Source organism: Nasonia vitripennis, chromosome 2 (genome assembly GCF_009193385.2).
Source record: "Nasonia vitripennis strain AsymCx chromosome 2, Nvit_psr_1.1, whole genome shotgun sequence".
Lineage (NCBI taxonomy): Eukaryota > Metazoa > Arthropoda > Insecta > Hymenoptera > Pteromalidae > Nasonia > Nasonia vitripennis.
The window spans coordinates 2,551,936-2,569,156 of NC_045758.1; the positions used below are offsets into that span (position 1 = coordinate 2,551,936).

At 48.6% G+C, this 17,221-nt stretch overlaps 2 protein-coding genes across 12 annotated transcripts in view; one reads left to right on the plus strand and one right to left on the minus strand.

The window, feature by feature from the left end:
- On the minus strand, positions 1 to 12,548 carry LOC100116851 (bone morphogenetic protein receptor type-1B). The gene is made up of 4 exons (XM_001601190.5): positions 11,840 to 12,548; positions 2,432 to 3,431; positions 2,030 to 2,345; positions 1 to 1,940 (listed from the first exon to the last, which is right to left on the minus strand). Exons 1-4 carry the CDS (start codon positions 11,934 to 11,936, stop codon positions 1,812 to 1,814), a joined length of 1,542 nt encoding a protein of 513 aa, XP_001601240.4. The 5' UTR covers positions 11,937 to 12,548; the 3' UTR covers positions 1 to 1,811.
- LOC100678373 (zinc finger protein 77) overlaps positions 9,525 to 17,221 on the plus strand; it is a 17,053-nt gene continuing 9,356 nt past the window's right edge. For 8 of the 11 annotated variants that reach the window (XM_032597187.1, XM_031923302.1, XM_031923305.1 and 5 more), the window contains exon 1: positions 11,881 to 11,988. The gene's annotated coding sequence lies outside the window, so the exon portion shown is untranslated. Of the gene's footprint in view, positions 11,780 to 11,848; positions 11,989 to 17,221 lie in introns of those variants that run through there. The other 3 variants (XR_004344626.1, XR_004344625.1, XR_004344627.1) reach the window with 1 other exon arrangement.

Consider the following 17,221-nt stretch of genomic DNA (forward strand, 5'->3'; position numbering starts at 1 on the left):
TTCGTTTGGAAAAGTTTATATTTGTTTAATAATTCGTTAAAAATATAAATTTCATACTTTCGATCGTTTTTTTAGCCCGTCGTTTACAATACATATTTATAATAATTACAATCGATCTTCGCATTGAAGAGCTATAGAATAGTATTTAACAATGGCTCCGCTGATTTGCAGCGCAGTGCAAAAAGCATTTATCATACTATAATAACGATAAACACGCCGATTTTTGGCTCGCGACCGAGAGCCCAGTTTTATTATTTTTAGGTAGCTTGATTTTTTTACTTTCTTCGTCTGATGCAGCATTGCCGTCTCTCTTTTGAGTTTGATAAGTATCACAAAGATATGCCGAATCGTTGCTCGTTTGTACCAAAAAGAGGTCAGATCAGTGATCGTTGATATCGGCATATCCTGCCGTTCGATAAGAATGATTTGCCTGGAATCGCTAATCGTTTGCCTAAAACCGTCAATCATACACTCTCGCTATACAAATTCGCTCTCGCTCACTTTCTTATTCGATATAATTCTAAAAAAAAAAAACGTTAAGGTATTTCGCATCTGTACAGAGTTACAAGGATTAAATTGTACAGCGTAGTTTGCGTTACACAGAGCCGCTCGGAGGCCGTTAGAACTTGACAAAGATATAGACATCGTTTGCTTCTATTTTTTCTGGTTTTCGTCGCTTCGTTTCTTTCTCGCTCTTGCGCGTCTTGAAACATAGGAAATTTTTTCGCTTATAAATATTACAAAAAATATTTGTATATCGTGATCAGTCTCAAAACATGGCATGGTCCACGGCACAATTAAGATGTACATCATGTAAAGTAATTATCAAACTTCTCAAGCAAATCTCTGTATACGAAGCTACATACATTTATGAAAACTTTCGCGTTTATGTCAATCGTGAACATCCTGCAATGGCGTTTCCTCTTAGTATACTATAAACTAGTGACGAAAAATGAACGTATCGATGTTTTCAGCGCCGAGGTGAATCCAAAAGCAAAACTAGCGTGAATCGTAAAATTTACTTTGGTAATACATTATCTCTATGAATTTTGTATTATCTCCAACGAATTCAGAATTTTGATGTATGTCCTTGATTTCTTGTGATACATATAAAATTACGTATTCGTGCGCAAAATATTGTCAAACGTTCTGAACACTTTGTAGCGATTCACACCGTGGAGCTAATAAAATCTCTCGTCTCAAAATTGACTGGTAAGTAACGAGTTACAAAAAGAAGTTGTCTGCTGTAGCGTTGTTAAAAAGTTACATTCTAGTTTTGATTAAAAGCCTTCCAACATTAATGTACTCGCTTTTTTACAGAATCGTTAATAAGTAGAAGCCAGTAGTTTTTATTGCAGGATAAACCTCGAAGAGCTCGTTACAACTCACGTCGACGTAAGTCTTTGGCCCGGTTAGTCCAAAACCTAAGAAAAAAAGTACAACGCTGTCGTCTCGCATATTTCTTCGTACATTTATAGTTATAACATAGTATATATATATATATAATAGTATTACTCGATAATTGCACGTCGCGCACGCACTCGCTCTCGGGGAATCACACTGAGATAATCATCGTCATCATTTGTCCAGCACTCATCTGCTTTTTTGTTTCGCGTTATTATAAATTTCAGTTCTCATCATCAGTCTTCGGCTGCAGTCTGCAATTACCTAATGCTATGTACACAAGGGGATATACTGGACACGGGGGTGGGATACTATTTACACGGGACACGTATGTGACACAGAGTTCACAACTAGGAGAGAGGAGAAAAAGTGATAACAGTTTTAACGGCTAAACTCGGTTAAAATCACTACACGATCTTGATGGCGTTATCGATGTGCAACTTTGACATTGTCTTTTTGACTCGGAGAGCCGTCAGGCGAACGGCTGGATTCGTGTGCCAGCATTCGGTCATCAGCTTGCTCAGTGTGAAGAGGATCTAGAAGAAAAAAAATCGTTATTGCAATCGTCTACTAATCATACTAATCAGAGAAGCACAAGTATATAAACTCAGTTAGCCGAACTCACCGGATCATTTTCCCATCTGGTCGGTATGACCGGGCGTATCCTCTTGACGCAGACCGCGAATCTCATCTCTTCGAAGTCAGGATCGCTAGGCACGACGTCGTGATAGGGCAGGGCGTAGGGCTCCGCCGTGGAAACTTTGCCACCGGATGCGCACCTTCTGCAGACTTCCCAGAGGACGAGGCCGACCGAGTACATGTCGGCCATCTTGAAAGCGTCGAACGAGGATGTGTTGAGGGACTCGTCAAGAACCTCGGGCGCCATGTACCTGCGAGTACCCACTCGCGTGTTGGGCGCGATGTCGATCTCTCCGGTGTCGCTGCAACGAAAATAAAATGAATGAGTAAATCGCCCGGCAATGTCAGCACGGAACAAGAGATTCGCAAAGAAAGTCTCGATGCTCACCTCAGGTAGCGCACAGCCAGGCCGAAGTCAGCGATGGCGCACTCGCCGTTGCGCTTGACCAGTATGTTCTTGCTCTTGATGTCTCTGTGCGCGATGGCGGGTTTGCCCTTGGTGCCGAAGATCTCGGTGTGCAGGTGCACCACTCCCGACGCGATGGACAGGCATATCGCGAGCAGCGAGGGATGGTCGAGAACAGAGGTCTGCAGATAGTCGTGCAGCGATCCCCTCTCGTGGTAGTCGGTGATGAGCAACATCTGCGTCCAGGATCCCGTGCCCTTGATATCAGCGGCGATAAATCCGAGAATATTGTCGTGCCTCATCATGACGGTCTGGTAAATCTCCGTCTCCCTGAACCAGGAGGCTTCCTCGAGCGTGAAGAAGACCTTGACGGCGACCTTCTCGCCACGCCACCTGGCCAGCCAGACCTCACCGTACCTGCCCTTGCCGACGCACTGCGAGAGAGCCAGCTGCTTGGCGATGGTTCTCTGCACGAGCAGGGGCAGTCCGGATCCGGATCCGCTGCTTTGGTCGATGAGGTCCTTGAGCGTACCCTGGGACGAGACGAGACAAGGTCCCCGTTCCTTCCTGCGGTAGCGATGGTAGATAAGTACCATCGAGACGCTGAAGACGATCAGGAGGACGGAGAGCGAGACCGCCAGGATGATGAGCGGGACACCGGAGGGCAGAGCTCTTGGATCCGGCGGCACCGTCGGCTTCGACTTGTACATGGGGAAGACGTCCTTGTTACAGAGATCGGTGTTGTTGCAGCAGACGATGTTCTTCTCCTGGATGTGGGGTACCAGGTTGCCCTTGCACTGCATGAAGCCCTGCTCGTCGGGCGGCAGACAGCCGAACGACCACTCGGGCACGTTCTCGTCCGAGTCGGCATCGTAGACCTTCTCGACGGCGCTGAAGCAGTGGCCGCCGGGTCGCGTCTCGCACGTGCCGTTCTGACGACCGTCGGGACAGTGGCCGTCGCAGTAGCAGGTTATCGCCGAGACTGAAAATTTCGGCGCTCGTTAGAATCTTTCATAATATTACACGGCCACGCGCGGCGGTAGATATAATCGGAGGACTTGAAAATAGCCGTGATTTTTTGCGCGACAGAGAGCCGATCCCAGATCGATAATTTCCGATTATCGAGCGCGATTGAGAGAAGAGGGGCTTATAGTATAAATAGTCCGTTGTAAACAGCCGAGTTGCGCAACCCACGACTCGGTCTCCCTCTCTAGGGGACAAAAATACACGCGTAGGTGCATCGGCCACGCATATTCGCGGCAAACGAGCAGAAAGGAAAAAGAAGAGCGAGAATACGAGACGCGAAGTGAAAGAGCGAGCAGGATACGAGTAATTAAATGATAATGCCAGCCGCGTGTAGGCGTCCGCAGAGGAGAGAGAGAGAGAGAGAGAGAGAGAGAGAGAGAGAGAGAAAGAGGAAGAAGGTGCGCCCCTTCAATATACCTGTGTGTTTGCGCGAGTGAGAGAGATACCGGCGAGCGCGTATAATGCACACAGAGGTGTGCATATCTCGCCGGATGCATATATCGACAGAGGCGCGTCTCTGACGATGCGGAGGTTGGCGATTTTTTCCTGCGCACTCAGTGGCAGAGACGTGTATATTTTCTTATACCTAATTAGATCGATCAAAATTAACGCGGAAGAGGCGCGCACGTGTAGGCAGGAGACAAGTAGGGATTTTCACGTGCGTGACTCATGCGCGAATGTAACACTCTCTCGGCGCTTCCTTATCTGGCGGTTCGCGCGTGGGAAAACCGTTCGGCGAACTGAGGAATTGCGCCGCCGCTGCTGCTTTCTCAAGTGTATTATATATATATATATATATATAATATATATGCGAATCGAAAATTTTATCCCGAGCCGATACGAACCGCGACTGAGAGACGCCTCGCGCGCGATGCTGCGGGCGAAAAATGCGCTCTTTGCAATAACTTCAATAATACACACACACACGCGCGGTGCGAACGAGAGCGCGGCGATAAGGCTCCGCTGTGCGCCTAGATAGATACGAGCCGGCGCCTCTGCGATGTAGACGCTTCTTTAGCTAGATATCGAGGATGCAGCCTGTAATTATAGAGACGGGGGCGATTCGCCAATAATAATAGGGCATCGACTCTCGTAAACAGTATAGTAATAATAATAAAAACAATAACATGGCCGATGATTTTATAAGCCGGGAGAGTATACGCCCCCGCGGGTGTAGCTCGTGTAAAACGAGACACGAAGCGTAACGGAATATGCCATTTATACGACGTGATGTTTAACCGAATCTCTGCGCGCGCGCGATTATACGCACGAGGACTGATGGTCGGGAGCTTCTGGCGTATTAGATCGGCATACGCGCCGGCGCTTATCGCTTTTTATGAACTAGATTTTTGGTTCTACGTGCGTCACTGTAATGTCAAATCGCCTCGCATTAAAAGTGTAGTCCCGACGACGGCGAAGGTTTCGCAAAATACAAAATATTGGATTTTACACTTTCGGGGCTTAAATATTTACGATCATCAGACCGCCAGCGTGTACTGCAATTTATTCCAATTTTCTATATCCTTGTGGCTTGACCTACCGGCTATTTTGCTTTTGACAACGAAAACACGATGAATTTTTTAACGCCTGCACTCGGAGCAACAAATAGCTATACATGTAAGCCAGGTACTCCGCACAGTGAACACAGCGCGAGATAATCGATGGCCGCATAAAACCGCGAATTCCAGCTAAAGTCGCGTGTCGCGCGCTTCTAATAATAATAATGCTGTCGGCGGCCTCGTGTAATACTTCTCCGAGAATAATTTCTATGGCATATAACGAGCATGGTACCACCTATACCAGGCTTATACCCTCTGCGCAAAAATAATCGATTGCCGATATCGCGAGCAGCGGATTTAGGCTAGACCGATGTGCGCACAGAACAGCTGTATGGAGCGCCCTTTTCTCTCTTTCTTCCCCTTTGATGGGAATCGATTGGCCGAGCATCGAGTAATAATTCAAAGCCGATACCGAGAAATCGGCTCTATTTTCGATTGCGTGATGCGCCTATCGTGAGTTACTCGGCTGCCGGAAAGTTAATGAGTCTTGGAACGAGGAAATCGAGAAGCTCGTCTTTAATCGAAATCGTACAGAAGCGTAAAAGTATGAAAACAATTCAAATTTCCCGCGCGCTCGGTAACGCAGTACAAACTCGCGCGTAGTTTATCCGACCGTTAGCGGGAATGTCGAGCACTGAATTCCAAAAAGATAATCGTCGATCGTCGTCCGCGACAAAACGGCGATTTCTCACGTACTCGCGTGCCGACGAGTCTCTTTCAAAAATAGCCTCTCCTCTCGCGCAGCGCAGACATACTTAATCACCAAAAAGCAGAATAGCAGCCGGGGGCAATTACCGCGGAAAAACGCCTACGAAGATGAGCTGCATTGCCAGACAGTTCACTAGCACCAAAAGCTCAGCTATCAGTTGTCCGAGAGATATTCGGATGCGTGTGTTTGTGTATATATAGCACACACACACACCACGCACGCACGCACATAGACGTACAGAGCGTCGGGATTTATATACACTTGCGCCGGGAATCCGCGACTATTATTCATCGCTCGAAATTGGCGCTGCTCCATGGTAGAGGCAAAAAAGAGCGAGATATGCACACCCGCGACTTCTAATTTCGAGACGGCCGCCGCTATTTTCGCGCCAGCTGCGTGTCTGTGTACAAGAGGAGAGAGACAAGCGGATATATGCCTCGAGGAGAGACACTGATGTGTACTACATAACGTGCGCCGGATCGATCGAGAGGAAAAGCCTGAAGGATGACACGCTGAGCGGTATGGATATCCGTTGACTTTTGATTTATGCCCCGGAAGCGAGGGGAAGAGAAGATTGATTGGGTTTCGGATTTTCAGAAAGTGGAAGAAAGCCAGGGGATGGGGAATTATTCATGGATTTCAATTTTTCTCGATCAGAGAGTAACTCGCGCGATAGGATGTAGTAAGAGCGATTCAATGCAAAAAATACCGATTCCCCCAAACGCATCCCAGCAAAAATTCCAAGCTTCATCCCGCTCTTTCCCACAAAAATCCGGAACGGAATAAATCACGGGATTCCTTCGACTTTTTCTCTCCTTTCTCTCTCTCTCTCTAGCTCGGACGCACAACTAGACCTCTGAGAGAGCAAGTTCCCATACAACGAACCGGCCTTTTTTCGCCAGTCGCTCGCGACACGAAAGTCGCATTCACACACACACGCGCGCGCGCGCGCGTACGACTTATAAGGCGCGTTTGTCGCGCGGCGCTTTTTCGCGAGCCCCGTGTAAATCCATTATCATCATCGCATGCGCGAGCTCATTTCAATACACCCCAAGCGCAGACTTTACGCCGATCGTAAAGCAGGCATTTTACACACTGCGTATGTAACGGGATTAGCTGCGTGTGTACAAGCCTGTTCTTTGTTGCGGCTGCTTTTTTTTTCTCGGCGCAGAGAGATACTTTGTTGCCTCGACAAAAAGAAGCGACGACGTTTATCCGATGCATCATCGCGTGCATCGCACACGCACCTTCGTTCCGAGGCAATAAGCGATGTATATTGTTTCATCACTTGTATACGCGGAATCCAAGAGTCGCCGTTGAATGTAAACAGTGGGTATATAGGCTAGTCGTAAACAATGCGAAAATCGCGCGCGCGAGCTTGTTACGTGGTATGGTGTGCGGTTGGACGATGACGCCGACGACGGCCGCGCGGAGATACGACCTCGTATCTGCCGCTGTCTCTCCTTTAATTATCTCGATCGACAAATATTTACTCGACAACCAACGAATCGACTCTCTGCCATATACGCGCCGTACCATCGTGCGAATTCGTGTACTCGGATATAAACACGCGTGCGACGAATTCAAATTTATTCAGTGCAGAGAGATATAGCTTGCTGCACCCTCGAACAAAAGCCACCTATACTCTCTCTCTCTCTCTCTCTCTCTTCGCGGCATGAAGAATATGGATGTATAACAACTCCGCTGCTCTTCGAGAAGAGGAGGAAAAATACCAGTCGGCCGTTTTTCTCTCTCCCGTCGATCGCCTTGAAAAGGCTGCTACACTACTGCTCCCCCCCCCCCTCGCCCCTGTAATTTACATTCGCACGTGCGCACCGCAATCCTTTCCAGCTCGCTGGCTCTCTCTCTCTCTCTGTATGAGCGTCGGAGGGAGCGCTGCGTCTTAGGCGATTTCGCTCTCGGAAAACTGGTTGAATTACGATCGGGAGAGTGTATACTCGCTCCGCTGCATTGTCGAGAGTGCTTTGAATGATTTATTCTTAAGAATTCATATTTTTATTCGTCAATTACGCCCAGCCCGAGTCGACGCTGATATTTCTTCCGAGAGACGAGGCGAGAGCTGTATAACGCTCTTTTTTACGACGCAGCGGAAGTGTAAAACTCGATAAGAAAGTTTTTTATCTCGAGAGAAAAGTACTCGCGCGAGCTCGGAGAGAGAAAACACATTTCTCGAGGGGTAAAAAGTGTCGGATTCTCTGTCTCTCGCTTCTCTCGGAGGGGGAGAAAGACGTCGAGGACGCGCGCGCTCGGATGTCCTCGCGTCGTGTTGTCTGAGGAAACACACAAGAGTCTCTCCCTGCTCTCTCTCCCGTGCGAGAGATTGAAAGCAGGCGATAATATTGGCTTAGGACCGAGTATATAAGTGAAACAACTTCCCGTCGCTGTTTACCCTCTAATCGTCCGCTGCTATGTACGCGTAGCGTGATTTCAATGCAAACGGCAAAAAAAATCGCGCACGTATCAAGGGGGAAGAGCTGACGCGGTCGCCGCCTTTTTCGGAGATATCCGCAGTGGCTTTTATTATGCAATAACCCACTTTCGAAAGTACACGCGTACGCGCGGCTTACGCTCATTAAAGCTTCTCTCTCGGCGTCAATTTGTCGATAACGAGCTCTTTACCCGGCTTTAAGGACTTATCGCTTTATCCAAGTGTCGTCGTCCTCCAATTTCAAATATAGCTCTCTCGAGAGTGTGCGCGTCTCGCGCGCCTCTTTATTAAAGCCGAAATTGCGGTAGACGGTGAAAAAGGAGGAGCGACGCCCAAAACGTTCCAGACAGAAAGCGACGAAGATGGCTCGCACGCTCGAAATGGAGAAAATCCGAGAAACTCCGTATGCTCCTGCAGCGGGGAAAAACTCGCGCGCACGTGTGTTTTGAAGTAGGAGCCGCCGCAATTCGTCGGAAGAGGCTTCCTCGAAAAAAAAAAGAGGCAGGAAAAAGCTGGCACGCTGCCGTCTGCTGCAGTGTTTCGCCTAAGGCTCTCTCTCTCTCTCTCTCTCTCTCTCGCGCTGACTTTTTCGGAGAACGGATTTCTTAGAGAGAATCGAAGCGGCTCATTTGCGAAAGATTGGCTTTTTGAAGACTTGCCAATCAAGAGAGGAACAAACACGCGAGATATAGCTGCTTATAAATAATCCCGCGCGACGAGGGAATATAAAGAAACGTCAACAGCCTTGACATTTTTACGCCGAAGTTTATCGCCTAAACAGTCGGTAATTCATCTCTCCTCGGCCTTACGGAACACACGTCGGAGTCGATCTAGAAGCGTCTAAATTTAACGCGGATCATTTATACGCGAGCGATTTCCTCGATATATATTATATTCCGATCAGGGATATACTCGCGAGGCACATAAGAAAGAGAGAGAGAGACGGTATAGCGCAAAGAGAGACTCATCCGGTTAGCGAGAGCGCATACCGAGTCGTTTATTTCAGGATCTAAGGGAGGCTTCTTCGCGCGCCTAACATTCTCGCACCTCCGTCCAGGGATATTTCGGCTGCTGCTACAATGACGCATCGTCGCTAATGCTCTTTTCTCGTCTTCTCTCGCCCCGTCACCCCCTGCGGCGATAATTGACTTTTTCCTCCGCTACGCGTCTGTGCACACACAAACTCGTCGTTATTATTGTTTCTATTTAGGTACTACACGACATTCGATTATGCGAACAGCCAAATGCGCTTCGGAATTTCAGTTCGAGTATTGATTTACGGATAAATAACGCGCGGCGATTCAACGACTTAATCCGTACCCTTAATTTTTCCGTCACCCTCTTCCGACCCCTGGGTTCATCCCCCTCTGCGCTTATACATACAGCCCACTCGTGTGTCCCGTCCGGCGGCCGCATCTGCATAATCGTTCTCGGCTCGTCGGGAATCAATTGTCGCGCTAGGCTGAATCGCGAGATTTATCGAGTACACGTGCCGCTATTATACATTTTTCTTCTGCTCAAAGTGAATCATCCGCTGTATCGATTCGCGATGATGGACTCGGTAATGAGCTACATAGGAGGAAAAACAACGATTTTCCAATTCGGAAGATCCGAAGCGATATTACACGTATACGCCGTTTGTTTACGCGACAGTCCACTTCCTGGAGATACGGTGTATATAAACTAGTGGAAAAAAGATTTATACTTTTACAATCAAAGTCCGTAACGCGCGCTATCTGTTTTTTTATTCAAAATCAATTATATCGGCGCGCGAAGATTCGATCTCGCTTCGCGGCAGAGGCTGCGCAGTAGACTCCGCAATCGAATCTGATGTTGACGGAATTACCCGAGTTATCTACTTCTCTTTCGATAATACGTCAGTACGTTCCGTTCCTTTGTGTCGAGCAGGAATACGAGTACAGTCTCTACGTTGTATTGAAATAAAACGTTTTCGCCGATAAGACTGATGCAGAGAGAGAGCAACATCTGGCGCGACGACGTGGAGGACTGAAAGAGGAAAAAATCGGAAGCAGCGACTCGTCTTTTTTCCGTATACAACCGATGGCTATCTCTCTGCGGCGTCCGGGAAACGATGTATCCTGCGATGATCCACTTTTACGTGCTTAGAATATTAGATTTGCAAGTCACTTGATCACTCTGAAGTCATCCTCGATTCCTAAGCAAAAAGTGAATAGCCACAGAAGGATACATCGCACTGCAGACTAGGCCTGAGAGAAAAGCGCATTATACCCTCGCATTCTAGTGCAGAACACATGGGCGCACGTGTGCGCCGCGAGAGAAAATGCGTCTCTCTCTCTTGCTCTCGGAGGAAAACCGAGAGGCACATTCCGAGCGAGAGCTGGCCTGCGACGGAATGCCGCCGCTCTCGGACCTTTTTCGACCACCTTGTGCTCGCTATACACACACAAAGACCGAGAAATACAAAGATTATACTCGGGGTTGATTCTTTAAATTTCTCGCGATTGAGCCTGATTCGCGGAACTCAATCTGCGCATGGCTCGCCTCCTCGAACCGTGTGACATCATATTATTCGAGTTCGCTGACGTCAAGAGTGTGTGTTCCGTCTCTCATCTGACACGCTCGATACGAATTATCGTCACCTCTAGCACATCATCCAGAGCTGCCGCGATGATTCACGCGCGAATGAAATTTTCGATCTATAAAGAGCTGTGCTGCAGTGGAGCGAAAAAATTGGGCGAATGGAAAGTCGCGAATTTCGGCTGCGGCGTGCATGTGCGCTCTACGTGCGCGGACGTCTAAAAATATGTGTGTCGGATGAACGTTTTAGAATGCGAAGCGCGATTTTCTTTTCTTTTTCAAGACAGACGTACATTTCTCGAGTTCAATTGCGAAAAGACAGGATGAAAAAATACACGCGGCTTGTTTTTTACGAGGCTGAGATCGTCTCGTGAATTCGTAACGACGGAATATTTGCATATTTTTGTCTCTATGTTTTTTGTACATTTTTTGCGCAATGCAGCGCTCGCGCGCGGGGCTTAATTAACTCGATTTCGATACACTTCCTCAGCGCGATGTGTCTGTGCATCGCTATCGAATCCGTGGGTAAATACACTCCGGGCCAAAATCGCGCGGAGTCATTCATTTCTAAATTTAAAGCGAATCGCGACGCTAAATCTGCCAAAAGATTATGGAGGTGCACACCTTGTGTGGGGGGGGGGGGGGGATCACGCCTCGCTGTTTCACCGCTAATTCGGTTCGACTACAGTATATGGAAATATGACGAGAAAAAAAAAATCGCATCTCGGAGAACCAGACGGCATTCCAGAGACTGAGCCGGACGAGTTTTAGGTTAGAACGGATTGATATTGAAATTGGCAGCTTTGTTTACCGCGAGTGTCGCGTAAACACTCCCCCACGGCGGTCGTCTACTCCGAAGGTGCCCCACAGTCTCTCATTCTCTCTTCCAGAGGAGCATCGTCCCGAGATTCGGACACGCATCGGAGGCGAAGAAAGAAAGGAAGAACGAGAGTCCAGACGGAGGAGGACGCGAGAAGAATGAAAAAAAAAAAACGGGAGGAAGAAGATGCGCCAGTAGAGACGGCTAGGTTAGAATCCTCGGCTCCCTCGCTCGGGCGGAAAGTAAGGCTTACGATCTCTGAACTTACCGGCGATAGTTCTGCAGGCGAGGAAGACGATGCAGCAACCCAGCCAGAGGCTCGTCCGACGGGCGCGACGACTCTGCCCAGCCAAGAGCGCAGCCATTTTCTGAGGCTCTCGCGCTCTCGAGATCTCTGCACGGCGCGCTGCCGAGAGAGTAAGTATGTAGTGGCTATATGTAAGCTCCTGCTGCACAACCTATTGGCGGATGTATATCTCGCGCTCTTTCTCTCTGTCTCTCTTGCACTGCACTCTCACGCACACATACACGGCAGACGAGTGGCGTATCTATATATATATATACTGCGCTGCTCTTTCTCTCTCTCTCTCTCTCTCTCTCTCTCGCTCTGTCTCCTCAGAGCACTAGGTCTAGCGGAGGCTGCTCTCCATCGTCGTTCTTTTCTTCGCCATGCGCGGCCTCTTCTTGCTTCTCCTTCGCGCCGCACATGTGTGCGTGTCCTGCGAGTTCTCGACTGCTGTATTCCTCAATGGTGTACTCGATGTGGGTGCGCGGGTGCGATGATGTTTCTCCCCTTGGACAACCAGACGGGAAACGAGAGCTGCTGCTGCTGCTGCTGCTGCGACGGATGGAGCTGTACAGATACGAACACACACGACTGGCCGCACCGAGCCGAGCGAGAGAACTGCCGAGCCGAGTCGCGGCGGACACTGTGTGTGCGTGCGAGCTGACCCCCCACCACTTTTCCTCCTCCTCCTCCTCCTCTTCTTCTTCTTCTTCGTCTTTTCTATGCAGTGGTGTGTGTCGCCGTACGCGGCTACCACAGGCAGATTTGTACAGTGGAATCGGAGATGAAGGCGAGAGAGAAGGCGAATAGAGGGCGCCACACTCGCGAGATTCTCCCACTTGGCCGGCTATACACCGTGTGCTCGCGGGAACACATTATAGGAGGCGAGCCGTGGGTGGAAAGCTCCGCACAGGTGGCAGGAAAAATAACAGGCCCGAGATGAGAAAAATCGAAATAAGAGCGTATCCGTGCATGAAGCGATAAAAGTCAATTTCCAGCTATATCTTTCCGGCGATAAGAGGAAAAAATGGGTAAAAGTAAAGAGAGCAATCGCGCCGCGCAAACACACGTCCCGGGCTTTGACTCTTCGCTGCCGAGGCACATCCGATTCCCTGAGCCGTCAGAGAAAAAGAGCCGAGCGAGGACCTTCGCCTTGGCGATACGAGGAGGAAGAAGAAGAGGATGAGAAGCGAGAGAAAGGACGCACAGCCTCGCGCGGCAGAAACAACTCGTATTTTCGTACGTAACCCCTCGTCGCGCGTTCTCGAGAGGATGCTGCCCGGGGCGCAATTAGCGCCGGACGTCCGCTTGCGAAATGCATCAGCGCTCGTCGTCGTTGCCCAACGAGCGGATCGATCGCGTTTCGCTTCCCCGCCGATGCGCTATAGCTCTAATTCGTGAATTTGTATACACCTATATATATGCGCCGCTTACGTAACCTATATACTAAGCTGCACCGTACACTGTATACATACGGCGATTGATGAAAGCTTTATAGAGCGTCGCGAGAGGAATGTCCACTTAACCCGGGCTTGCGTAAGGCTCGTCGTTGTGCGCGGCTGTTATTATTGTTGAAAAAAGAGCGCTGCATTGTAAAACTCGAGGTGTAATTATATTAATCGGCGACGGCGTTGTTTTGTTCTCTCTCTCTCTCTCTTGTATATTTTTTTCCCGTAAACGCGTTGCTCAACGAATCAGCTGGAAATCGGTGCTGCGATAACGAACGACTCGTTAATACTTGATCGATTAAGGCAAAGAAGAAGAAGAGGAAAAAAATTTTCCTCTCTCTCTCTCTCTCTCTCTCTCTCTCTCTCTCTCTACTCCTAGGAATAACTAATTTTCCGCAAAAAGCGCGCGCTAATTTCCGGCTTTGTCCGATGTGTCCGATAATTGGCAAGGCTCTCGGTAATTATTTGTTCTCTCTCCGCCGGTCGAAATAATTGAGCATCGAGAAGTGTAAATGGTAGCTCAGCACACGAGCAAAGTCGTTTAAGCACACGCAGTGTCCTAATGGATCCGTATCTTCGAATAGCACAATACACGCGCGTTATTATACACAAAGCGAAATTTTCTCTCTCACATCGAACGCACAGAGAGAGAGAGAGAGAGAGAGAGAGAGAGAGAGAGAGAGAGAGAGAGAAACCACAGGTCGTAATCGTCCAATACCATCTCGCGAACGGGATCGCGCGGGTATTTTAATATATCGCGTGTGGGTAGGCCGTTCGATCGAGATGCACGCGAGAGCCTCGAAAAACGCGAAACTCCCGCGCTGTATTGTGTATCCGATTCGCTGATGCACTTTCCCGGCCAATTTGCCGATACTTTGTACGAGCACAGACGTCGATCGAAGAATCGCGTAACGTCTGCAATTTGTCTATGTGTAATGCGTAAGTATAGAGGGCGTTGGGTGTGCATAAATTCGCGACGCTTGAGCAACGAACGTAGAGAGAGAGAGACACAATGCGCGCGGACAAAGGCGCAGCTTTGAAAATACAGTCTCGCGTCGCATTCCGTTCGGTATTATCGAATTCGAAAAGAGCTGCATCTCGGCCCTTAGAGAGGAGGGCCGAGAAAAATACATGTCCCAACGGCGGCGGTGGCGGGACGGACGCCCGCGGAATAACAGGTAGTTCATATATAATCCTAATTTTAATTTTCTCCCTCTCCGGCCGCTTCTCGTTTTTCTCATTCCGCCGGCCTTCTTCTCTCTCGGCGGGTAAACGAGTGGCTGCCGCCGCTGCTGGAGAGAAGCGAGAAAAATACACGTATACGGGCCTCTGTGTGTGAGAGAGAGAGAGAGAGATAGAGCGGCGACGACGCCGAGCCGACGGCGCCGCACATGCAGCCCAGGCCTATATACATGCAACGGGCGCCACGCTGCCGCGACTGCCGATCCTCTTCTCTCTCTCTCTCTCTCTCTCTTTCTCTCTCGTACGTTCTTATGCAGCTAATACTTCCTCTCTCTCTCTCTCTCTTTCTCTCGCTGCTGCTGCAGACCTTTTTCTCCTCTTCTTATTGTTATTCCTCGGACGAAGCTCCTTCTTACTGCCGCTGCTGCAGTTTTCGCGCGGGCCGCGCATTGTTTATTGTGAGAAACACGGAAAAACCGGCGCCTCTCTTCGCATAAATCGGCAAGAGAGAGAGAGAGAGAGAACACGTGTCATGCGTAAAACATGGCGAGATACGCGTAAGGAGTATTGTGTGGTAGCCGTGTAATTATTTAATGATTGCCAGAGCGAGAAAGTGTTGCGCGCGTCGCTGAATATTAATGCCCCGGCCCGTACGATTTCGAGGAGTCGTAAAATCGGACATTCGGATTTTTTTCGTTTATCTCGATACACGCCGACGGTTTATTTACAGAAACGGCGGCGGCAAAGCGTTGACATACGTTTCCGCTCATGTACAGTGCTTTACACTTATATATATATATATATATATATATATTGTCCTGCCGCCCGATTTCGCGCAGCTTCTTATGTACAATTGAATCTACGATACCGGCGGCTTTCCCACGAGCTTATCGCCGATTCACGCAGCGTAACCTCGAGCCGGTCTCGCGGCGGGGAAAAGTCGAGCGCGCGACAACGGAATGAATCCGCGGAATCCCGACGTCGGCGCCGAGCGGTCAATGCGATTCTGCAGAGTTGTTGCGCGACGCCCCGAACGGGATCGGCTCGGAGAAATCGGCCGAGGTATATCGCAGGCGCCGATGCCTAATTGCCGATCCCATTTCTATACTGCCCGATCCTCTGTGCGTATAGCTATTACGTAAAGTTTTATCATTTATAGAAAGCAGTGTATAAGAAGCGCCATTATAGAGATGGTATATATCGCTGCGGTGCTAATGCAAATTCGCCGATTGATTTCCGATAGGCGCGTCGCTTGCGAAAACCGTCAATTTAGCAATTCGGCGCAGCCGGCGCGCGCACTTGAGCTGGCTTATTAGACGGGTATATTTTTAGAAATGATATTATACACCTACTCGTATATATATGCAGTCCTCATCGTAGCGCGCGTGCTTTTATCTTATAGTGTAATCGGTACACGCGTATATATATATATATCTATATGAGCGCATCTGTATCAACACGCCGGCGCCTCGTGCAGTATGTCTTTGTGCTCTACTGAAATTTTTCACTAATATAAGCGTAAGCCTCGTTATACGTAATGTTTAGCAAACTCAGCACTCAACGCGTATATTTTCCTCGATTATAAGTAACAATCCATAACCTCGCCCCTATACCCCCATGCGGCCGCTTGGGCTCGAATTTTCCAAAAACATTTTCCCAGCAACGCGCCAGCATGAAATAAAACGCTCGAAATATACCCCGGAGCACATACGAAATCATAAGACGTAATAACCGGTAAAAGCTCCCTGTACACTCCGGAACTGACAATCGACATGATTACAGTCACTAAACGACTAACTGCACAAATCGAGATGAGAGCACAGCTCGCGTGTACTATATAAAATATATAGCTAACGCGCGCGCGTGAGAGAGAGAGAGAGGCGCGATTGTACAGCCGAAGGAAGAAGCGCCGAGGCGCTTTAATTAACGATAAGCTATAGCGTACGTGCGGAGCTCGAATACGCGCGTGTGCAGCGCAGCTTTAACACTATAGATTATAATACTGCAGCTGCTGCTGGAAAAAGGCTTGCGTGAGCGATAAATTTAGAAAATCGTTTTGACCATACGATAATTGCCGAGGTGAAGCGTGTTATGTACTCGGTCGGGTATAAAACCTCGCGTCACAATTTCACAGTGAAAACAATTTTAAATTCGGACAAGCCAGAGCACCTCTGCGACTAGCCTTGAATAATAAATATGACGAATCGTACGTCAACGAGAGATTGCGCTTTTGATACGATTTTAAAAAAGCGCGCCAAACCAACTGAATTTTCGGTTGAAAGGCGCGCGGGTCATTCTAATTACGGCGCGTGTTTTATAACGGCCGCGACAAAATGAACTCGCTCTATCTCTCTCTCTCGTGGCCGCCTCGACTGTGCTGTGTGTATTAATGACGCGCGCGAAATATTCTAAAAGCGACGGAGGGAAGAGTTGCCGCTCGAGGCGCTGATTAATGATATATATATATATATATACACGAGCGGCGAGTGTACAGATGCAGAGGAAAAAATTAATGCTCTTTCTCGAGTGACACTCGGATTGAGCAATCGTTGTGCTGATACACGCGCGAAACGAACTTTCTGCGGAATTTATAAAATCCTATATCGAATTTCAATCGCCGCTCGGATCGTAAATCCTAGAAAGCGATTAAAAAGCGCTAAAAGGAAATAATCGAACTTTTTCCGAGCTTTGTCCGACATTCCAGGGATAATTGGAATTAGCATGACGATCGCCG